At 40.9% G+C, this 21,194-nt stretch overlaps 1 protein-coding gene across 1 annotated transcript in view; it reads right to left on the bottom strand.

Annotated features, from left to right (window-relative positions):
- Positions 1–12,650: 12,650 nt before the first annotated feature.
- LOC308333549 (alpha-tectorin) overlaps positions 12,651–21,194 on the bottom strand; it is a 38,597-nt gene continuing 30,053 nt past the window's right edge. Inside the window, exons 35-44 of the mRNA XM_080790008.1 lie at positions 18,136–18,531; positions 17,600–17,883; positions 16,893–17,170; positions 16,613–16,732; positions 15,815–15,999; positions 15,349–15,509; positions 14,444–14,695; positions 13,650–13,809; positions 13,262–13,361; positions 12,651–13,161 (exon numbers count right to left, since the gene is read on the bottom strand). Of these exons, the coding sequence (XP_080646134.1) occupies positions 13,058–13,161; positions 13,262–13,361; positions 13,650–13,809; positions 14,444–14,695; positions 15,349–15,509; positions 15,815–15,999; positions 16,613–16,732; positions 16,893–17,170; positions 17,600–17,883; positions 18,136–18,531 (2,040 nt within the window). The 3' untranslated portion in view covers positions 12,651–13,057. The remainder of the gene's footprint in view (positions 13,162–13,261; positions 13,362–13,649; positions 13,810–14,443; positions 14,696–15,348; positions 15,510–15,814; positions 16,000–16,612; positions 16,733–16,892; positions 17,171–17,599; positions 17,884–18,135; positions 18,532–21,194) is intronic.

Genomic DNA, 21,194 nt, shown 5'->3' with positions numbered 1-21,194 from the left:
CGTAGTATTTACAACCAAAGAGACACTGGAGACAAACAAAATGCAGAACTAAAAACTGTCTGGCATTCAGCTCGGGCTAATATGCCAGCCAGTATGCTGGATAACCTTGGGCAATGACGAACGCCTGGGGTGATAACCTATACTGTATATTTTAATTTGAAATCAAAAGCTTAATTGCCATAGATGAGCACTGCTACAAACCTTGAGATGTTGGAGGTTTACAGAGATTAGTTCATCAGTTTTGTAGGTACAGTAATTAACTGTGTCAAACTGCATCTTTCATGGCAAACTGTTTTCTCGGGTATACCTAAAGTCGATATCTCAACATAGTTCTGTTGTGTTTACACTTGCAGGCTACTCAGAGGGGACTGGCTAACCCATCGCTTTTACAAGCTGTCCATCCAGAAAAATGAAGTGATGCGGTTTCCCACTCTGTTCTAATATTCTGCTCTTCTTCCCTCTCTCCCATGCACCTGCATTTGTTTGCTGGAGGAGCAAGATGGAGAGGGAGGGAGAGAGAGAGAGAGAGAGAGAGAGAGAGAGAGAGAGAGAGAGAGACTCTGCCAGCAATGCACACAATTAAGTGGAGAGTGATGAAATTATATCTGGCCCAGGCAAATGGAGAGATAGAGGGGTGGAGGAGGAGGAGAAGTGGGAAGGAGGGAGAGTCCGTTCTGTTTCCCTGTGGGGCCGAGGGTAATTCTATTAGGCCTCGTAATAGCACAATTTTTCACCTCCCTCCACATCAGTCTATCGTCTCCACCCCTTTATCCATCCCTCACTCCACTAAAAAGAGGGTAGAGTATCATCTGATGCCTGCTTCTCTAACTTACTTCCTCTAGAAACCTTCCGCTTGGTTTTTCTCTCCCGTCTCCCTTTACCTCTCTTTAACTGAGACAAATGATGGCCTAAAAACAGAACAGTATCATGAATAGGTTTGGGTTTAAGTGGAACAAGGCTTAACCAATTAAGCCCTATATTCCTTTGTCAGATGATAAATAGCAAAAATAGCCGGTCTACACACTCACAATGTGACGCGTTGTGAGCTTGTACATCTATTTTTGCATTTATTTATTCACCTATAGTAACATGGCCTCAATTTGGATGCCAGGTTGAAAGTGATTAAAATGTCAGGTCATAAATGTCTATGAAACCAGTAGTGAGCCCACATCTTTTGTTGACTGAAGAGCAATAAAATGTCTGCGGCTGAAAGCAGGTGATTAAAGCTTAATGATGGCGAATGTGCTCTGGAGAGACTGCTTTTATTGCCCACTCATTCCATTTTCAATCAGAACACAGCTTTAATGTTCAGGAGAAGGAAATGGCAGTTCAGAAGATTAAAGGAGGAAAAATGACAAAAGAATGTTTCCTTTTAGAAAGTAAAATTAACAACGTGAGGCATTTTGTTGCAGCCAGTTCATGGTGAAGAGGCGATGTTTTTGAGGAAATCCCATTAAAACATTACAGATTTTATTGCATTCTGTGTCAGGCCCATGCAATTGCATGTTTCCTGTTTCTATTTCTGTCTATTTCTGCTTGCCAGGTGGTGTGTACAGGGGCTGACTATATGTGATTTAACAGGCAGAACCTGTTAATTGTGCTATAATCCATCAGTGATTGATATCTTTGGGAATGAAAGGCAACTACAGTACTTCCGACCAAATATCCAGCACAGGCCAACATCAATATAATATCAATTTACACATTAGCGTGTTTACATACTGTAACATAAAAACTTTTGGCAAGGAAATTGTTACGTGGGAGAACATCTGAGTGTTTATTATAAGAAATTATATTAGAAAAGTCAGCAAGGGTAGAATACTCATTCATGAAATCAGCTCTACTCAACATTCAGCCATATGGAAATCCTCCCTTCACTTGTTTTGTCAGAGCAAATGAGAGTAACTGAATAAACAGAAAGTTCAAGTTAGAACAGAACTGTGTTTATTTAACTGAGAGTGTAGAAATGGACCGTCCCCCCTCACAATACCATTGTGAAGTGCATACTGTAGTTTCCATTGTACGCTTAGTAAAAACAACTTAAATGTACCATTGAAGCCGGAACTCTACGCTTCACTGACACTGATACACTAAGGCAAATGTCCTTTACAAAAGCGTTTAACTTCAAATTCTTCTGCTTTGAACATTGTTTAAATTCCAAGCAGTGACTTACAGCAACTTGAAAATTACATGAAGTGCAAAATGTAACCCACCATGTTTTGTGGAAGCTAGTAAAACAGAAGGGGGAATACTTAAGAATCCTTTAAATGTCATCATTACTGAACAACTGCAAAAACAAAATGGATTACAAATTCAAGAATTCTCATCAAAATGCTGAAAGTAAAACACAGAGTGAGATAATAATCTAGTAAAGAAAAAAGAAAACCAAGTTTATGTCCATTTCAACTGCAGTGAAAGAGCCATGAAACATTTATTGACAAAAAAACAACATAACTCAGTAGAGTCAAGGCTGGGTAGCCTAGTGTTGCGTATTAATGATCTCCTCAAGACATATATGTCATCTGTGTGATATCTAATATATCTGGACCCTGTTCCTCGGCACAGAGCTGACGGGAAACTGGAGCTCTGTCCCCCTATTCCACCTCAAGAGATCCGATTGGCCTTAGAAATAGCCAAGGACGAGTGCTGATATTCTGTACAGTATCTCATATAATATGGCGGCTTGAATTTCAATCTTAGCCACCCGTCTCTGTGGTGAATGCAGGTACAGAGTGATGGTGGTGATGTGACGCTGATATGGTCGCTAAATAAAGGCGTGATGTAATGTTGCACTGTGGGGTCCGGACAGGACAGAGGAGCGGATTATTGTGCTACGAAAGACAATAGCGCTCTCTAGGATGACAAGAAGCTTTCCCACATCTATCTGGCAGCGTAAGGAAAAAGAAACAGCCTGTGGGTTTTGGCATTTCATCCCTGCGTCTTGATGATACCATCATAAGGGAGTCCTGAGTGCCTCTGGAAGAAGATTCAGATGACTAGAGAAAACGTGTCACTTACTGTACCTCCCAAGGGAAGTGCAGATATAGCACATAACTAGTACTGCATGGAAATTTCATATTCTAGTCCACTGTCACACATCTTTCTTCTGTATCTTTTATCTACAGTAATAGTGGAAAGAACTGGGGCCAGAAAATGACCCAAACTGCAGATGAATCGAGCCATTGTTATGGTACGTTATGTTCCACAGATTTGTGATGACAGGCGGCACAATCGGTCAACCTAAGTTGTAGTGAAGTCCTGCGGCGATATATGTGTTGTGGCTCGTCTGTTTATGATGTACGACAGGGAGCTTGTCAATCAAGAGTTAGAGGCCTTTTCTAAGTATTTCTCAGAATACTTAAGCCAAGAGGTTGGGCAACCTAAAACTACTAAATTAAGCTGAGGAGTTTGTTAAACACACCTACTCACATACACATATGCACACAGACACAGCCACACACAAACTCTCACACGCATACCTTTTTCACTCAATTGGCTAAAGACATAACCGGTTCATCATACATGACTGTGCCGAACAAACATCTTTGTACGCCCCCGTGTATCCCAAGGGATGTTTAAAAGGATTCTCTTTCAAAGTAATCAGCTCACCTTGCCCACAGCAATGCCACTCAGCCAGTACCAGAACTTTACATCTTATGGCAGCGAGGCTCATCTCCAGCACCTGTGTAACGCTAGCCATCACGTCCCATCTACGTAGAATGTGTCCCTAGAGGAAGAAACTGCAGTCAGACTTGTAGAAATAATACCAGTTTTAACAAAAGGGTTTCAGGTGTGAATGAATAGGGAAGAAAATGCACTCCTATAAAGACATAAACAGCAAGTGTAGTGGAGTTAAACTATTTAACTCTGCTCTAAACCATGTTGCAGAGCACATTGAAACAAGCATAATATAGTTATGATTTTATTCAGAATAATAAGTAGCGTAGGCAAACATTTTGTAACAATACCAAGTGAAACACCAAGAGACACTTGTTTACCCATGTTTACCCTCAGGGTATTTGTGCTGATCAGAGCAGGGCATGACCTCCTGGACTAAGCTTAACCAAGAGGGCCATCACGTCTGTCTGGAGCACAAAAAACACAGATACTTTGGCATTCTTCCTCCCAAACCTATTCTGTTCCTCCCGACACGGAATTCTACAGAGGCAGTGCCGAGTGTCAGGTTGAGCTACAGTATCAGCTCTCATGGATTGGAGTCAGATCAAAGAGGGACAGTGAAAAGAGAGATATCCACACCCCGGACTCCTCGCCGTACAAAGAGGCTAGGAGCGAACCCCACTCCCATGGGAGTTGTAATGGGAGTGGCTGATTACCCCCATGGACCAGAGCCATATGGGCTGACCCAAGGGAACTGCTATGGAGTTTAGCATGCAGCCTTGACTGGTGATGAGGCAGTGAAGACAGGAGTGAAAGTGTGGGTGCCAGAGGGAGAAGACATTTGTGCCTGGGCTTGTGTCAGTGACTGACCCAGAGATAGAGATCATGAGGCCTGTCGCAATAATTACATCATTAATTGTCATAATTGTTTCCATCTTGAAAAATGTTGATACATTAAAACATATATGGACAACTGGATATCCGAAATATTCGACGGCGAGCACTGCACTCCATTGAGTCCTTCTGACTGCGAGTGCCAGGTCAGTCCTAAACAGTATATGCACATGACATATACTGTATGGGCAATATAGCAAGCAGTCGGATCGGTAGCTCTGGACAACCGAATCTCTGTATGTCTGTCCTTGTCCCTTTTGTTCCCATATATGGAGCAGACTGATTTGTTCGTGGCTGATGCCTTGACAACACATTGAGTTTAGACAACACACTCCATATTTGGGAACTGCATTGGGAACTTCCTTGGTTATGGCTATTGGCTTGTCAGAATGACGTCAGAGGTCCCCCACCCCCCCGCCGGGCCAGCAGCCCGTAGTTCCATTAGCCAATTTTGAGGGGTGCTATAGTGCCTCCTAGCTATGTCCAGCTTTGAGGGTTTGTGTATTGTAAACACAAACATTGTCCTAACACAAACATTGAATGGCCAGCTTTGAGTGTTTGTGTAAACACAAACATTAAATGCTATTGACAATGAATGGCCAGCTTTGAGTGATTGTGCAAACACAAACATTGAATGCTATTGACAATGAATGGCCAGCTTTGAGTGTTTGTGTGAACACACAAACAAGCACAAGCAACGAAGACAATGTAAAGGACGCAAATTCGAATTGGCCGGAATGAAATGATGGGAGATGTGTCATTGTTTGAGCATCCCATAACGATTGTGCCATGGGGGTTGCCGTTGTATTTGCTGGTAGTGGTAGAGAGATGTCAGACATTACACAGTACTTAGGAGAGATTGGCCGGAATGGCACTTCACACGGGTGTGAGTTTTAATATAGGATATGTTCCAATTTTCAATGTCAAAACCACAAATAAATCACAATTAATCAACAATCGACAATTAATTGTCAGGTAAACATTCATGATCGTGACAACCCTAGAGATCATGAGCATTTGGTTTTCATGGCAGTTTGTAGTTTTTGCATGAATGAACTAGGTTTTTGCAGGAAGTATTCATTCATTGCCATGTAAGCTAAATAATATATTCTGTATGACATCTGGTGGACACTCTAATTCACATTGCTTTACACTCAGGAAGCGACTGCATTATGAATGTGCATGTGCTCATTATCAAACTATGTTAGTACTATTCTCTATCAAATGAGCAACATGAGATTGCAGAATCCAAGTAAAACAGATCATTTACAGACAATCATTATTGAACATCACTGTACTGTATATAATTTGTGCAACTTCATACCTAAGAGTCTACCTTGCAATTAACGGACACAAATTCACCACACCCTTATCTACATCAATCTTTTGTCTGCATCATCAATCTGGTCCTTATTTTGTCTGCAGCATCATATAGACAGAAGTTTGAACCATGCTCCTCCTTCCCATCCCCCCGACAAACCGAGAGAATATTGAATTAGAACCGATCTGCTGCCCAATTTATCTCAAATCCTCGCTGATCCAGATCTAATTTCAGCCTCTTAGTACCGCAAACAGGAAGAAGGAGCCAGTCGATAAACAGCCCATAGTCACTGGTGGAGGGGGAGTGGGGGAGAGGGGGTATGGAGGTAGAGGGAAGATCAACATGGTCACTCACTGGTGGAGGGGGATATGGAGTATGGAGGTACGAGAGGGGAGATAACATGGTCACTATTGGAGGGGGTGATGGGTTAGGAGGAGTGCGTGCTATGGATCAGAGCTAGGTTAGGAGATACAGGGGACATGAAGGACATCGCTGAGGTGTTCCTCATCCCACTACATGTGTGCAGTGCATCAATCAGCCCATCAAGTACTTACAGTGATAATTTTGAAATCAGTGTTTAGCCTACAATAAATATGTTTTATTTGTACTAGATTAGATAATAGAACCTAAACCTTCTCACAGACACATATATATAATTTGCATTCTTACATTACAAATACTATTCCCTGAAAATATAACTCTTAAGTTTAACCCAATTATTTCTATATTATTTTTCAAATAATTATTTCTTATCTATCCATGCCTTTTTGTTTAATATTGTATTTGATATAGGCCTACCATACTTCTTCGTAAATAAGTTATTGAAAGACAAATAACAAGTTATTGAAAGACACAAGCATGCATGCAGCTATTTGAACTTAAGGCTCACTGTTTGTTGACATACTTACACAAACATTCAAACATGCACATTTTATACCAGTTGGTGTTGGAACTGTGACATTGCACTTCTGATATAAAAAAACATTCCAGACACTATAGGGTAAATACCGGGTAATAGCCTACCGGTACTTCACAATATCACTTTGAAAACAACTTCAAATTGACGTCTGAACTCTGAATATACCGCTGACTCTCACAGCAGCCATTTCACAGGTAAACAGTACACAACAGTAAACACAGCTGAAGGCAATAGCATCAATTGTGGGTGCGGCGTGTTGTGTTTGACAAAAAACAACAGGAAATGTAATATAGGAAGAAGGCCACAGGTCGACATAAAACATAGGCTGTGTATGCATTGCAATATTACTAAAAAAAATCTAACTATGTTTGAACAACTGATAGGCTATAACTGTACCTTACCTTACCTTATCTGGGCCTCTATCTGGCAACTTGCATTAGCCAGGAAGGTATAGCCAGGTAGGCTACTGAGCTTTTCTTTACTTTTTGTTATTTTAATTTGTTGTGCCCATACGGTAGACATGCAGCAGTTATACTGTATACTGTACAATAGCGCCACAAACCAACGTCTGAACGAAATGCGCGTTACCTCTAAGGTTCAATCCTAAGGTTCAATCATACACGCCATTCTACCTGCCGGCTGCCGTGGAAAACAAACATACAGTACATAGCTTGCAGGTCATTGGTTGTCCACTAGAGGACTCCACCCCAGGTTTTTGGTACTGGTGCCATTAATATGAATCAATGTAGCCTAATAGAATACACACCTTTTCAGCTCACGTGTGTGTGTGTGTGTGTGTGTGTGTGTGTGTGTGTGTGTGTGTGTGTGTGTGTGTGTGTGTGTGTGTGTGTGTGTGTGCGTGTGTGTATACAGTATTAAAGGACAACCACACCCATTTTATTTACCTTATTAGTCCTTTTAATATATATTTTTAATAACACAATAATAATGGCTTCTACTTCAGCATAACTGCCATGAATAGAAAGGCTGTAATTTATATTTGCTGATGATGTTATATGTAGGCAGGTTTCTGACCATAGCCCACCAAAGATACATAGATGGACATGTCCATTGGCGTCAATTGGTCTTTAGCCTATAAGTTATAGGCTAAAGACCAATTATATTTGAAAATATAAGTGTTTCTTTAACTTTAAAATAGGCCTACAAAGTGTAATAGGCCTATAGCAAAGCTAGACTGTGTTGTATCAAATTATACACTATATCAATTATGATGACAAAATCTCACCTGCTTTTGTTGAATTATAACCTGCACAATATTTGGGTTAAAAACAAAGATTGTTTTGTTAAATCTCTTTCTAATAGTAATCATTTATGTTTATTCAGTAACCCAGCTCATAAACCCAAAATTAAATTTTCAGGTGGGTTGTCAATTTCAGGCAATCAGGAAAGAGTATACCGATTTATCAGCTTGAATGTTTCCATGTTTTGTCTGTTCATTTCTTTGTGTCATCACTTCCATGTAAAATGTATTTTCTAAACACTAAAATGTTAGTAGCCTAGTGAGCAAACACTCAATTCAAATGATTCCTATCAGAAAATAGAGCTATTTAACACCCGTGTGAAGTGATGAGCACCATTAACAATTAACCTCATACATCATCTCATTCCGGCCAATCACAATTTGCGTCCTCACTTTTGTCTTCAATGTTTGTGTTTACACAATAATGTTTGTGTTTACACAAACACTCAAAACTGGCCATTCATTGTCAATGTTTTGTCAATGACATTCAATGTTTGTGTTAGGACAATGTTTGTGTTCACACAAACGCTCAAAGCTGGACATATGAGGGGCTAGCGCCCCTCAAAAAAGAATACATCAGTTACTTTAATAATGTTGATCTAAAGCCAGTAAACTCAAGACATGTACGGACCCAGTAGGTATAGGAATAGGACCAGTGGAAGTGATCATGTGTTGTTAACCAACAGAACCAGATGGCAAGAGGAAGCCCCCTGGTAAAACTCTGATCTAATATTTCAGTGGCCTGATGGAAAAAGCATGGCCACAGACATTATAAATCAAATACCCATCATGTCTAGGAAAGATGGGCTGATAAGCAGCAGCCAGAGTATTGGTTTTACATCTCCTTGAATGGGACATAACATGGTTTTCGGAATTTGAAGCTGCAATTCACAAGATTTATGTCCTATACCCAGGATTCGAACCAGCTAGGGTCTCCTGCGCGAGGGCTGACATTTCTATGCTGAGCTAAAACAGAACTCCCACTTTGAGCTTCAGGCAATACCTCTTGTCAACCAGTAGTGTTCCTACTCTCGAGCTAAATTTAGTAGTAGAGCGGGAAGTCCACCTCCAACCACAACAGTTGTTAGATTAGACTAATGTATCAACTCTACCATACTGATTGGTTTAAATATTTGTTTATTCACTAACATAAGTCTGGATTGCAGCTTTAAATTAAGCATATTTTGGTGTATCAGGCTTATGAAATATCAAGTTTGGCCCCATGGGTTTTGGGAACAGGATATGGATATGCTGCATGCCATGCTATATCCATGAAGCACACTGTATGGCACATCTAGTTAACCTAACATAATCCTGATTTTCCACACACAATGTCCAACCTTCTCAGGAGTATTAAATTCACCAGGGAATTCCAATTACTCAAGACAGTAACAATAGATGACTAAGGCCTGATTAAGACACTGTAGGCCTTGTGTAAGAAAACAGGAAAACAATGTGATAGAAAACATAGATAATTAGTTCGCAGCATTTTCTATTAAGGAGACAGGAAACAGTAAGCATGTTAATCCATGTTGTGTCATCCGCATGACTGGGCATCAATGACCAAACATACTTTTCTAAATTGAGTTTTCTCTCAAAACACAAGATAATTTGAATCTCGGCTCTTCCACAAAGGCAGGGCTAAATAAGGAATTTGACGTAGGCCTGAAGCTGGTACATTTGTGGAGCATCTGGATTCAAACCTTGAGTTTAATACTGGGCCTGCATGGCCACATTAGCCTCAGACTGACAATTATAATTTATGATTGTTTGTTGTGGCAGGATGTTAGATGTTACAAATGCTTGGATAAACTTTTCTACACCGATTTACCTCTGTAATTAACTATTGTGCGTGCGTTCGTGAGTGCGTGAGAGAGAGAATGAGAGACAGACAGACAGACAGACAGACAGACAGACAGACTGACTGACTGACTGACTGACTGACTGACTAAGTCAATACTTTGAGTAAATGATTAACCACGCAGTAGTGGAACAAATTGTGCCAGACGTGGTAGAGCGTGTCCACCTCATCCTTGTAATACGCAACATCTGTCCCTTGCTCATCCGGTAACTATTTGCTGTGTTTAAACACCTCCTGATTGTTTTACCTTTAACCTTAAGCAGAATAAGTGTTTCAACCGGTGACTGTGAATTCGTCAGGGGTCAGCGCACAAAAGAGTAGCGATATTAGTACTGTAGGTGACTGATATATTAGTAGGCTGTCTGGACTGGCCTGGCCATTGCAGTTAAATATATGCATGTGACAATGCAATGAATAGTCCTTTCTGTCTAACAAAAAATATGTTTTGATTTCTATTCAATATTTTCATACGTGATTGGTATAATATTGTCAATAATAGGCTGAGTTTAGTTCAAATTTAATTATTTGCAAGTTGCATAGTGATCAGTGTTGACATACACAGAGGGGTAAAGTGGAAAAAGTGGATGTCAAAGGTCAGATGAGACTATTGCTGACCCCTCCAACACACCACAACAGGGACCCAATGAGGGAATCCAATTTAGCTGGCAAAGTCTTCAACATCTTGTAAAAGTAAACAAGCTGCCACTCTTCTCCCCCCCCCCCCCCCCCCACACACACACACACATTCTATCCCCCTCTTCACCTTCCTCTTGAGGCTACAAATCAATGACACACCCCTGTCGTGACACAGGGGTGGCTCAGAAAACAACTTGAAGGTGAAATAAAAGGGATCAGTGCATTAAGGGTTTTGACGACGCAGATGTTGTCTGAACACAGTCGGAGAGTGAAAGGTACATTGGACGAACCTCAGCAGGAAATCCCACCCTGAGGACACATGGGAGGAGTTTTTGAAAAGAAAGCGGGGACATCTGAATAGAGCGTTTTGAAAAACAACCAGCAGTCTCACGCGGTATGACTTGAAGTTGTGAATGGTACTATGTCAGCTTATGGAGCCCATCCAGCATGCTTTAAAATGAGTGGTATTCCTTTGATGGTGTTTATTGAGACAAACTGAATGACTGAATGAATGGTACAGTACTTCTATGTGAAATACCAAAGACATCCATTGAGGTGTTGGTATGCTCACTTGAACCTGTCAAGGCTTCATGTAGCAAAATCCATGTTAATTATTTCTCAAAGTTAAATCATCACTCCAGGGTTTACTGTAATATGTACGGTACGACTGAAGGGAAGTGACTCTTTGTAGTTGTTGCACATAATAATTTTCATATTTTGTACCAATTTTGACGTATTGTTTGTGTAGTATTTGACACAGATGCTTAGTCCAGACAATTTTACATAGTTTAGCATGCAGCTTTCTCTCTGAAACCACAATTTGTTGCCTACAGTATATGCAGCTTTAGCACAGGAGATACTGGCATCAGAGAGAATGTCATTAAGTATTTGTGACAGCTGTTTACAAACTAACGGTAAGTAACATTTAGCCACATGTGGATGTCATTATGGTCAAAAGATGTGGGTCGTGTTTGAGGGGACTGTGGGGACAAGATTTGTGTGCCTTCAGGAATAGAAGTGCACTTAGTCAATTGGATTAGAGACAGAATACAAGAGACTGAACGAGGGACAGAGCAGGAAAGAAAGTGAAAGAGATTAAAAGGATGTGTGACTGGGCAGAGTGGAATGAAATGGGTATGTGATGTGAGGTTCAGCTGGATATAGACCTAGTACTGTACAGTGCCTTTGAGTTTTGGAAAGCCAGATACCTGATATGGATGCTGTCAGTTATTATGGTTTACTTGCCTTCCCTTCTCTATACTTCTCTCCTGTCGTTTTTGTTATTCTCTGTAGTGTTCTCTTTGATTTGTACTCACTCATGCCCTTATGAAGGCCAATCTGTGGCCTCGCTTTCTCTCACACTTTGTCACATGTTGACATTGTAAGGCAGGAAAAGCTACATAAGCCACAGGATTAACCATGCTGAACCATACGAAAGCCCAACTTGTCAAACAATCAGAGTTCAGTCCCATACATAAGTATTTAGCTATTCAGCTGCCATCACAGACAAATGGAAACCTTGAAGACTATTGTTGACATTTGTTGGAAATAACTGTTTTCTTGGAGGGGGTGACCCCGGTGGCCCCACCTTGTCAGGGTTGAGTATGACAAAATGACCTCCATGTAAATATGGTCAATACTGTGATTGTATGTGCACTTACAGGTGGTCTTTACCCTTTATAAGATTGCCTGCTAATTGCATTACAATAATTTGATGTAATGTAAATTAATGTGTCCAAAGGATATAGTGTTGAAAGTATTGGAAACCAATCACTCTTTTGGCGCATTTGTAACATAACATAATACCAATGACAATTGCTGTGTGTGTGATAATCATTGTTATATCCCTGGCCTCACTCTGTACCGTTTCAGGACACATTGGCGGACAGTGATGGATTTCCTCACTAGACAAGAGGACACAGGGGATACCAGCATTGTCTGTCCAAACTCTGGCTCCGACAATGGAGGTTCAAAAGGGAGAGAAACTCAACCTGACATACTGTATCACTGACAGGCTCTTTCATGTCAAGTGAGAGCTTTTGCAAATCAATGGTTATGGTGTTGGTTGTTGTGTGTATGGATGTCCTGTTTGAAATTGTGTGTTTTTCCATATACTCATAGGTTATAACTCATTTACATCTGTTAAGAGGTCAAATTTATTTTTCACACTGAATACTTGATATTTGAAAGATATAGTGTTCAGAAAAGCTAAGAGTTGAACGCCCTACGTATAACATACAAAATAAATCATTAGTATGAGCATATTGAAATGCCCTGAGCATATCATCATCATCATCATTGTATGAATCTGCAGAAATGCTGTCTTCTGTGGTTGATCTTTTGCTGCCCCCTACTGTTGCTTTTCCTTCATAAACAGGTACTCATACTCGGAGACAGAATTATCACACATTTGACTTAATCTTAATTTTCATAATCACAATCACCAGCATATACTTACATCTGCACACTTGGATATTATTGGATATCTACTGAATATATTAAGCATATATATTGTATGCGTGTGTGCGCATGTGTGTTCCTAAATTCTTAAGCCAGGGCTGCAACAGTCAGTGAAGTGACTACCAGGATCAGCAGGCATGCAAAGTGACTGGAAGTGCCACTTCTTAACACAGACCTCATCGACCGTTCACCTAAAAAAAAGAAAAAAAGAAAAGTGATTAAATCACTAAGATAAATAATAGAGATGTATGGGATTTATACATAACCGTCATAAAGATAAGATAACTGTACCTCCCATACCTTTCCAGGTTATTGGTCCCAGTCCCAGTGAGACACCTGCAATGTCATAGGACTCCCTGCGTCGTCTCTGGTGGTCGCCAGGGTAGCAATGCTGCAGGAAAGTAGCATTCATATTATTAGCCGATGCTCAAAGACACTAAAGATACAAATGTATACTATGTGAGAAAACTGTCATGGGAACACACACACACACACACACACACACACACACACACACACACACACACACACACACACACACACACACACACACACACACACACACACACACACACACACACACACACACACACACACACACACACACACACACACACACACACACACACACACACACACACACACACACACACACACACACACACACACGGATACATACAGCAGTGCAGTCCTGCTGGTGTATCAGACACAAGTGGATCTGGCAGTGCAGGTAGATGGTGGAGAAGTTGTTGAAGGTGAACATCTTGAAGGAGAAACGTGCCACGTCGGAGACACCATTCATGTCCAGTTCTACTGTAGTGTCCCGTTCATTAGGACACCTGGACCACAGGGAAATATGTTGCAATTATTACAAAACAATGTAGCAGCTAGATCAAGGAGGGAAATATAGTGGAGCTGAAAGAGAGGAGACAAGTGTTTCAGGATGTTTGTGGGCTACAAATTGTCTTGCGATATCTGTATTATATTAAAAATGTAAATATGTACTAAAACACTCATATAAATAACACTGATGATTTTACTGTGCAGGTGCAAGGGATCAGTTACCATTGTCAAAACTCATCACATTAAATCACACAGTAACTCCTATGAAATACATCCTCGGGCGGTTGGTCACGCCCATCAAGAGCCATGTTCTGATTTTCAGTGATTCTCTACCTTTTCTGGATGAAAATCTTACTTGTGGCCCATCCACCTGATATGTGGGCTGTGTGTGTTTTCAGAGGATTTTACTTTAATGAACTATTATTTGATTCCGACTTTAACACGTCAATCAACACATTTATTTCAATGTTTTAAATGAAAAAAAATAAAAAAATTGTTACATGTGTTTCTTTCCCCCGCGGGAGAAATGTTTGGCTTCTGCTCTACAGTATTATGTATCTTGTCATGAGACAACTTGTACTTGTAACTTGCACCATAATAAAATTGAATAAAAATAATTAGATCGCTTACTCTCTAACAAGGAGATCCCAGCGGACAGCATAGTTGGCGTTGTTGACAGGCGTGGCCCAGCAGGAGTCCAGAACAGTGGCGATCTGGTGCCTGTCCACTCCCTCCGATCGCACCTCAATGTACATCCTCTGGTCTATTTCCACTTCCATGTTACCGTCACCGGTGTAGGGGAAATGGTAGCCGGCGTCCAAGAATGGGATCATTCTCATACGATAGCGGCCCATCCCTGATGGAAGTCTCCTGGACACAATGCTACAGAAAAACAAAACAAATACATTACATATAAGGGGATCAAAGTTAGAAGGTAAGAAATATTGAAAACCAAGTAATAATTTGATTCAACACAAAAAAATAAAAATACTAGGTAGGTAGTGTAGTGTATTGTATTTTATTTGTATCTCCATTCAAGACACAAAAAATATCCGAAAATGTTCTGGCTCACACCTCAATGAAGCTGAGGCCAACAGTCTGAGATGTTATACAACGAGTAATTCATGCACCAGAACAGACTAACTAAAACCACCTTGGCGCCTTCCAATGGAAGGATGCGTATGAAATAAGGGGATTGTGGTGGAATGTGTTTTTGGGTAGCCTCGGTACACAGGCTTTTATTTCCGTCCGCATTTGTTCTGCATGGGTAATGGGATGCAGTGGCTCTTACCTCTCCATGGGGTTAATGCCGACAGCCATGGACAGAGACTGGCTCAGAGGGTACTCTTACCTCTCCATGGGGTTAATGCCGACAGCCATTGACAGAGACTGGCTCAGAGGGTACTCTTACCTCTCCATGGGGTTAATGCCGACAGCCATTGACAGAGACTGGCTCAGAGGGTTCTCTTACCTCTCCATCCATGGGGTTAATGCCGACAGCCATGGACAGAGACTGGCTCAGAGGGTACTCTTACCTCTCCATGGGGTTAATGCCGATAGCCATGGACAGAGACTGGCTCAGAGGGTACTCGCAGCTGAAAGGCAGGTGGATGTTCCTCTCACGACTTATGATCCTGTCATGGGGGTCCACATCACCTGAGATGACGTTCTTGTACATGAAGTAGGACCCATTGCTCTATCAGGGGGAAATTACAAAAGTGTATTAGGGATGCAAATTTATACTTTAAACGAAAGGGTCATGTATAACGAAGCATAAAAGTATTCAGCTGGCTGTTTTTTTTTTTTTTAGGTTGATTGAATGCATTTAGACGCTGAATAGTGAATACAATACAATACAATTTCGTAAAAAAGCCTTGAACTCGAGTAAAAACGATATACTTTACTATACAGCTATACAGCATCAATCCTACCCTAGACAGGTATCTAGTGTGCTGATAAAAGTACTTTAACTACAACATTCTAGACTTTGGACATTTGTACCGAGAGAACTGTCCCACACTGCTCTGCATTGTTATCGAAGTGGAACACCAGCCTTCCATTCTGGAGAGTCCCATTGCAGGATGAGTCCTTGAGATGGAGGACCTCAGGATGGAAGCCAGCTTCAAACAGCTGACAGCGAGACAAGGACATGTTGGCTGCACTACTGGCACAGGAGACAAATGAATCTAAATACGGGAGAGAGATCAGAATATATTTTATATTTTATAATGTAATACACCAAAAACAACAACTACAACTAGAAATGTGTGTATATAGTGCAAATCTGTGCCAGAAGGCATATTATGCTCTTAATAATAATAGCGAAAAAGTACAAAGACATGCACATCCAACCCAAACTTGGGCAGGTGCCGAGCGGTAGTAGTATATACACACAAAAAAAAGTTGACTGTGACGTTTCGAGCGCAATGCTCTTCCTCAGACCCAGAGTCTGTGGAAGAGCATTGTGCTCGAAACGTCACAGTCAACTTTTTTGTGCAAATAAAGGCACTTCACTAGCACAGTGTGCGTGTATCTTCATTTCCTTGTCTTAATAATAATAGCAACATTGTGTATGATCTCTACAGCATGTATTGCTATGAAAGAAGTGTCGCATATGACTTATCTTTCATAAACATTCATTGTCTCTACTTTCCTCTATCCACGCACACACGCCATACTTGAGTGTTTCAGACTCCTGATTCATGTAATTAACAGACAATCCATACAGCACTGTTAATAGTGCTGTTAACTGTTGAAAGAGGGTTTCATCATATTTGTTCAGTTTGACCTGTACTGTACCATAGCTCTCGTTGTTGTGGCGATGGTGGTTCTCATCACAGAAGCAGCCGTGGACACCTCGCTTCTCCCCACACCACTCATGCTCGACACAGTCCAGCTCCTCACAGGGGTCTGTCTCCGCTGGAGACATGGAGACATAAACAAGACAGCGTAAGAAAGAGTGGGAAATACCTTTGGACCCATCTGGGACAAGAGATTATTTATTTATTATTTTAAACCATTAATCTTTCTTTGTTATCTTGGCAATTTTGTCAAAGTAGTGTCTGTCTAGTCTACGTACCACACTGCAAATCAGAACGCCACTGTGGGATTTCCAGACCCAAGACTGCACAGGTTGTCTCATAGGACGAGACAGCAGAACACAGCATGCCATTGGCCGGCGAGTAGAGGCAGAGGTCATAGACACAGGAAGTGAAGAATGGCTGAGGGTCAGAGTGCAGGTGGCAGGTGCTGAACGGGCCAGTAGCGTTGGTGAGGATGCTACACAGCTGTGAGTACTCCTCTCTGAAGCGACAATTCTCTACGCCGCCACCGCTACGGTCATCTGTGGCCCCACATCTAAGGATATGGAGGTTAAGCCAAATTTATATTTCACCCTACACGTTGCTTGAAATATAGCTACCTCTTCTATAACCATGTGGCTCCATCTGCCATGTGGCTCCAATATGCTTACTACACCTTTCAACGTATATTTTATGACCAACTCGCAAGTTCATGCTTATAATTCTACTAGACAATCCAATAATCTCTATCCTCACTTCAGCCGTACCACGTGCAGCTTCACACGTTTGTCGTGTTTTATGTTTGATTAATATGTTTAACTTACTACTTGTTTATTATTTTAGGTGAGAACCTTGTATACGCCCTATATGGGATTAATTTCTCATCAGCACTTATTTCATGTGTATTTTAAGAAATTGTTACCTTTTGTACTGTTTTGTACTGTGCAAATAAAAGACCGAAAATATCAGTCGATAATTGGCTCACCCAGAACGGCTGGTTGGAGACTTCCAGCCATCACCAAAATCGTTGTCATTCTGTGCCACTGTGCCATCGGGCAAGGCTTTGTCATCTGCAGGGTCACCGTTGAAGTTACCACACATGCCAACAACTCTGTTGCGGTGGTTTTTACCCACTCTGACCAACAGAGTGCTCCGGCCATCAAACTGGACAATCACATGACGGGTGTTGACCACTACATAAGATCCATCACTTTCCACCTGAGCTAGACTGCCCACAGTGGCAGGGAGAGACACATCACTGTTGTCAACCTGGAATATAAGAGAGAGAAGCACTGATAATTAATATTCAGCTAATTATGCTTATACTGATATGTGTTCACAGATAGATTAATTAATTATCTTTGAAGCTACAATCCTATTATTTATTAATTAGTCATTTTAATGAATTCAACGTTGTTTTAAGCAATCTGTATGGTAGAGTATGTTAATAAAATAACTAGCAGCTGTGTTGCTGTGTCCCAAGCTCAGTGGCATAATAGTTGCGTTTTCCAATGAATTTACCTTCACTCTCCTGTTGGCTCCAATCCTGACATGGGCTGTCTCTTGTTGATTCGACAGGTATATGTCCACTGCTGACACAAATGATACACGATTGCTGCCACGGTGATTGTTAGTCGCGACCACTCTGAACCCAGTTTCAGTGGCAGTGCTATTCACACTCTCTGTGATGACGTAAGAGCATGTGCCCTGGAAATGAGCCAGTGCACCATCAAAGGTGATATAGTGGGGGTCCCCCCACACAGTGCAGGTGGTCAATGCATCAAAGCAGCCTAGTTGGCCGTTTTCGATCGTGCACTCTTGTGTGGGGGTACAGGATACAGCAGAGCAACGCAGATCATTCGGGGCAAAGCATTCACATCGCTGGGAGCAACCGGGTGTCCAGAAAATCTCCCCAGCCTGTAACGCATAAGGGAAAGAGAGAAGCACACTGCACTCAGAAATCATGTTGGTGGTTTGTTGTTCTACCTGAGTTTGCTTTACTTCCATTTCATAGTCAGTGGTTCTTAAGTTGTTTTTCCACTCTGCACCTGTACTGTAGGCTCAGGCTGTACAGTAGGCCTACATATTAATACTTCACTTCACTTAGTAAGAGACCACACCTTCGCTCAAGATTAACAGTTTATTGAAACAGAATGAGGTGAATGCATGGAGTAGGAACCCAAGGTAGGGCGAGACTCAGGGTGGGGGCATAGTCTCTGGAGCTGACGGTCATCTTTGCTCTATACTCGGAATGAGCTCTCTGCTCCGCCACTGCCCCCCCTGGATTCCTAGAGAATCGAGGCGGAAGGAGGAGGTTGGTGTGGAGGAGGATGGCGATTTTGAAGAATAGTGAAAATAGCCGATCTACAAGTGCAGTACTCACAACCCATGTTTGGTCTGTCGTGGAGCAGAACAAACAACTTGGTTGAGAGATCGCAGGTGTATTTATGCTGTGGTGATTGCACCAGGGATTGGCTGGGTGATAATGAAAGGCAGGTGAGTTGATGAGGAGGGAGGAGTTGTTGATAATGAGGGAGGTGTGGTTAAGGTCAAGCGGAAGGAGGTCTCTTCTCCCTAAACTACGTTGTATAAATACAACTTCCCTTATGTGCTCATTATTCACTTACAAACTATAGACAATCTATATTTCAACTTATTTTTCTTGCACAAAATAGAACTGGTTAATTTATTCTTCTGTCTGATGGCATAATTCATAATCCTTGTCTGACTGCATTTTCTACTGATACAGATACTGCATGTACAGAGCCGAGAACAATAGATTTGACCCAGATGTCTTGGGTGCCAGATTATAAAGCTTGTTAACTTAATGCTGATTTATGTGCTCATTATTCACTTACAAACTATAGACAATCTATATTTCAACTTATTTTTCTTGCACAAAATAGAACTGGTTAAAGTTGGAACATAATATTAATATTATATTTGAGGGATTACAACGTTTCGGTGTATCAGTCACATCTTTGTCAGGTCATGTGACCATATGACCTGACGAAGATGTGAACGAAACGTACATTTTTACTTTCACCCTGTGAATTAAAAAGGGCTTAAACTGTCTGAGTTGCTCCAGTGCCTTCCTTCCTCGTATTTGTTTGCTTCTTTGGTATAGTGATCACACAAGCGGCAGAAATGTACTGTAAGCCCAAGGAAATCAAAGTGGCCAATATGTGTGGATCATCCTGGTCAAATCCTACTGTTAATATTTTAATCTGAAATTGACACACAATGGTCGCTATCCAGTTTTCTCCCAGGTCTACCGTTTTCTTGCCTTAAATAGCCATTTACGACAGTACTTTGATTAATTGAAAATGGTGGGCCTTATTGTAAACAACTGTAATGCTTTGTGGTGTCATCCACTCACAGTTAACAGTTATTGTATTGAGTTGTACTTGAAATGTACTGTAATTCTGCAAACTGTTAATAAATAAATCAATCAATCAATCAATCAATCTTTCCTACTCTTGAAGTAGGCTTGGCTGATACAGTACTTCCAGTATAGAATCGTTGATAAAAACTTGTTTGACTGGGTGACAAGGGCCGTTAATTTATTCTTCTGTCTGATGGCATAATTCATAATCCTTGTCTGACTGCATTTTCTACTGATACAGATACTGCATATACAGAGCCGAGAACAATAGATTTGACCCAGATGTCTTGGGTGCCAGATTATAAAGCTTGTTAACTTAATGCTGATTTATGTGCTCATTATTCACTTACAAACTATAGACAATCTATATTTCAACTTATTTTTCTTGCACAAAATAGAACTGGTTAATTTATTCTTCTGTCTGATGGCATAATTCATAATCCTTGTCTGACTGCATTTTCTACTGATACAGATACTGCATGTACAGAGCCGAGAACAATAGATTTGACCCAGATGTCTTGGGTGCCAGATTATAAAGCTTGTTAACTTAATGCTGATTTATGTGCTCATTATTCACTTACAAACTATAGACAATCTATATTTCAACTTATTTTTCTTGCACAAAATAGAACTGGTTAAAGTTGGAACATAATATTAATATTATATTTGAGGGATTACAACGTTTCGGTGTATCAGTCACATCTTTGTCAGGTCATGTGACCATATGACCTGACGAAGATGTGAACGAAACGTACATTTTTACTTTCACCCTGTGAATTAAAAAGGGCTTAAACTGTCTGAGTTGCTCCAGTGCCTTCCTTCCTCGTATTTGTTTGCTTCTTTGGTATAGTGATCACACAAGCGGCAGAAATGTACTGTAAGCCCAAGGAAATCAAAGTGGCCAATATGTGTGGATCATCCTGGTCAAATCCTACTGTTAATATTTTAATCTGAAATTGACACACAATGGTCGCTATCCAGTTTTCTCCCAGGTCTACCGTTTTCTTTCCTTAAATAGCCATTTACGACAGTACTTTGATTAATTGAAAATGGTGGGCCTTATTGTAAACAACTGTAATGCTTTGTGGTGTCATCCACTCACAGTTAACAGTTATTGTATTGAGTTGTACTTGAAATGTACTGTAATTCTGCAAACTGTTAATAAATAAATCAATCAATCAATCAATCAATCTTT

The sequence above is a fragment of the Protomyctophum bolini genome (assembly GCF_963924005.1).
Source record: "Protomyctophum bolini genome assembly, chromosome: 18".
NCBI classification, from domain to species: Eukaryota; Metazoa; Chordata; class Actinopteri; order Myctophiformes; family Myctophidae; genus Protomyctophum; species Protomyctophum bolini.
This window is presented reverse-complemented; position numbering and strand designations above follow the sequence as displayed.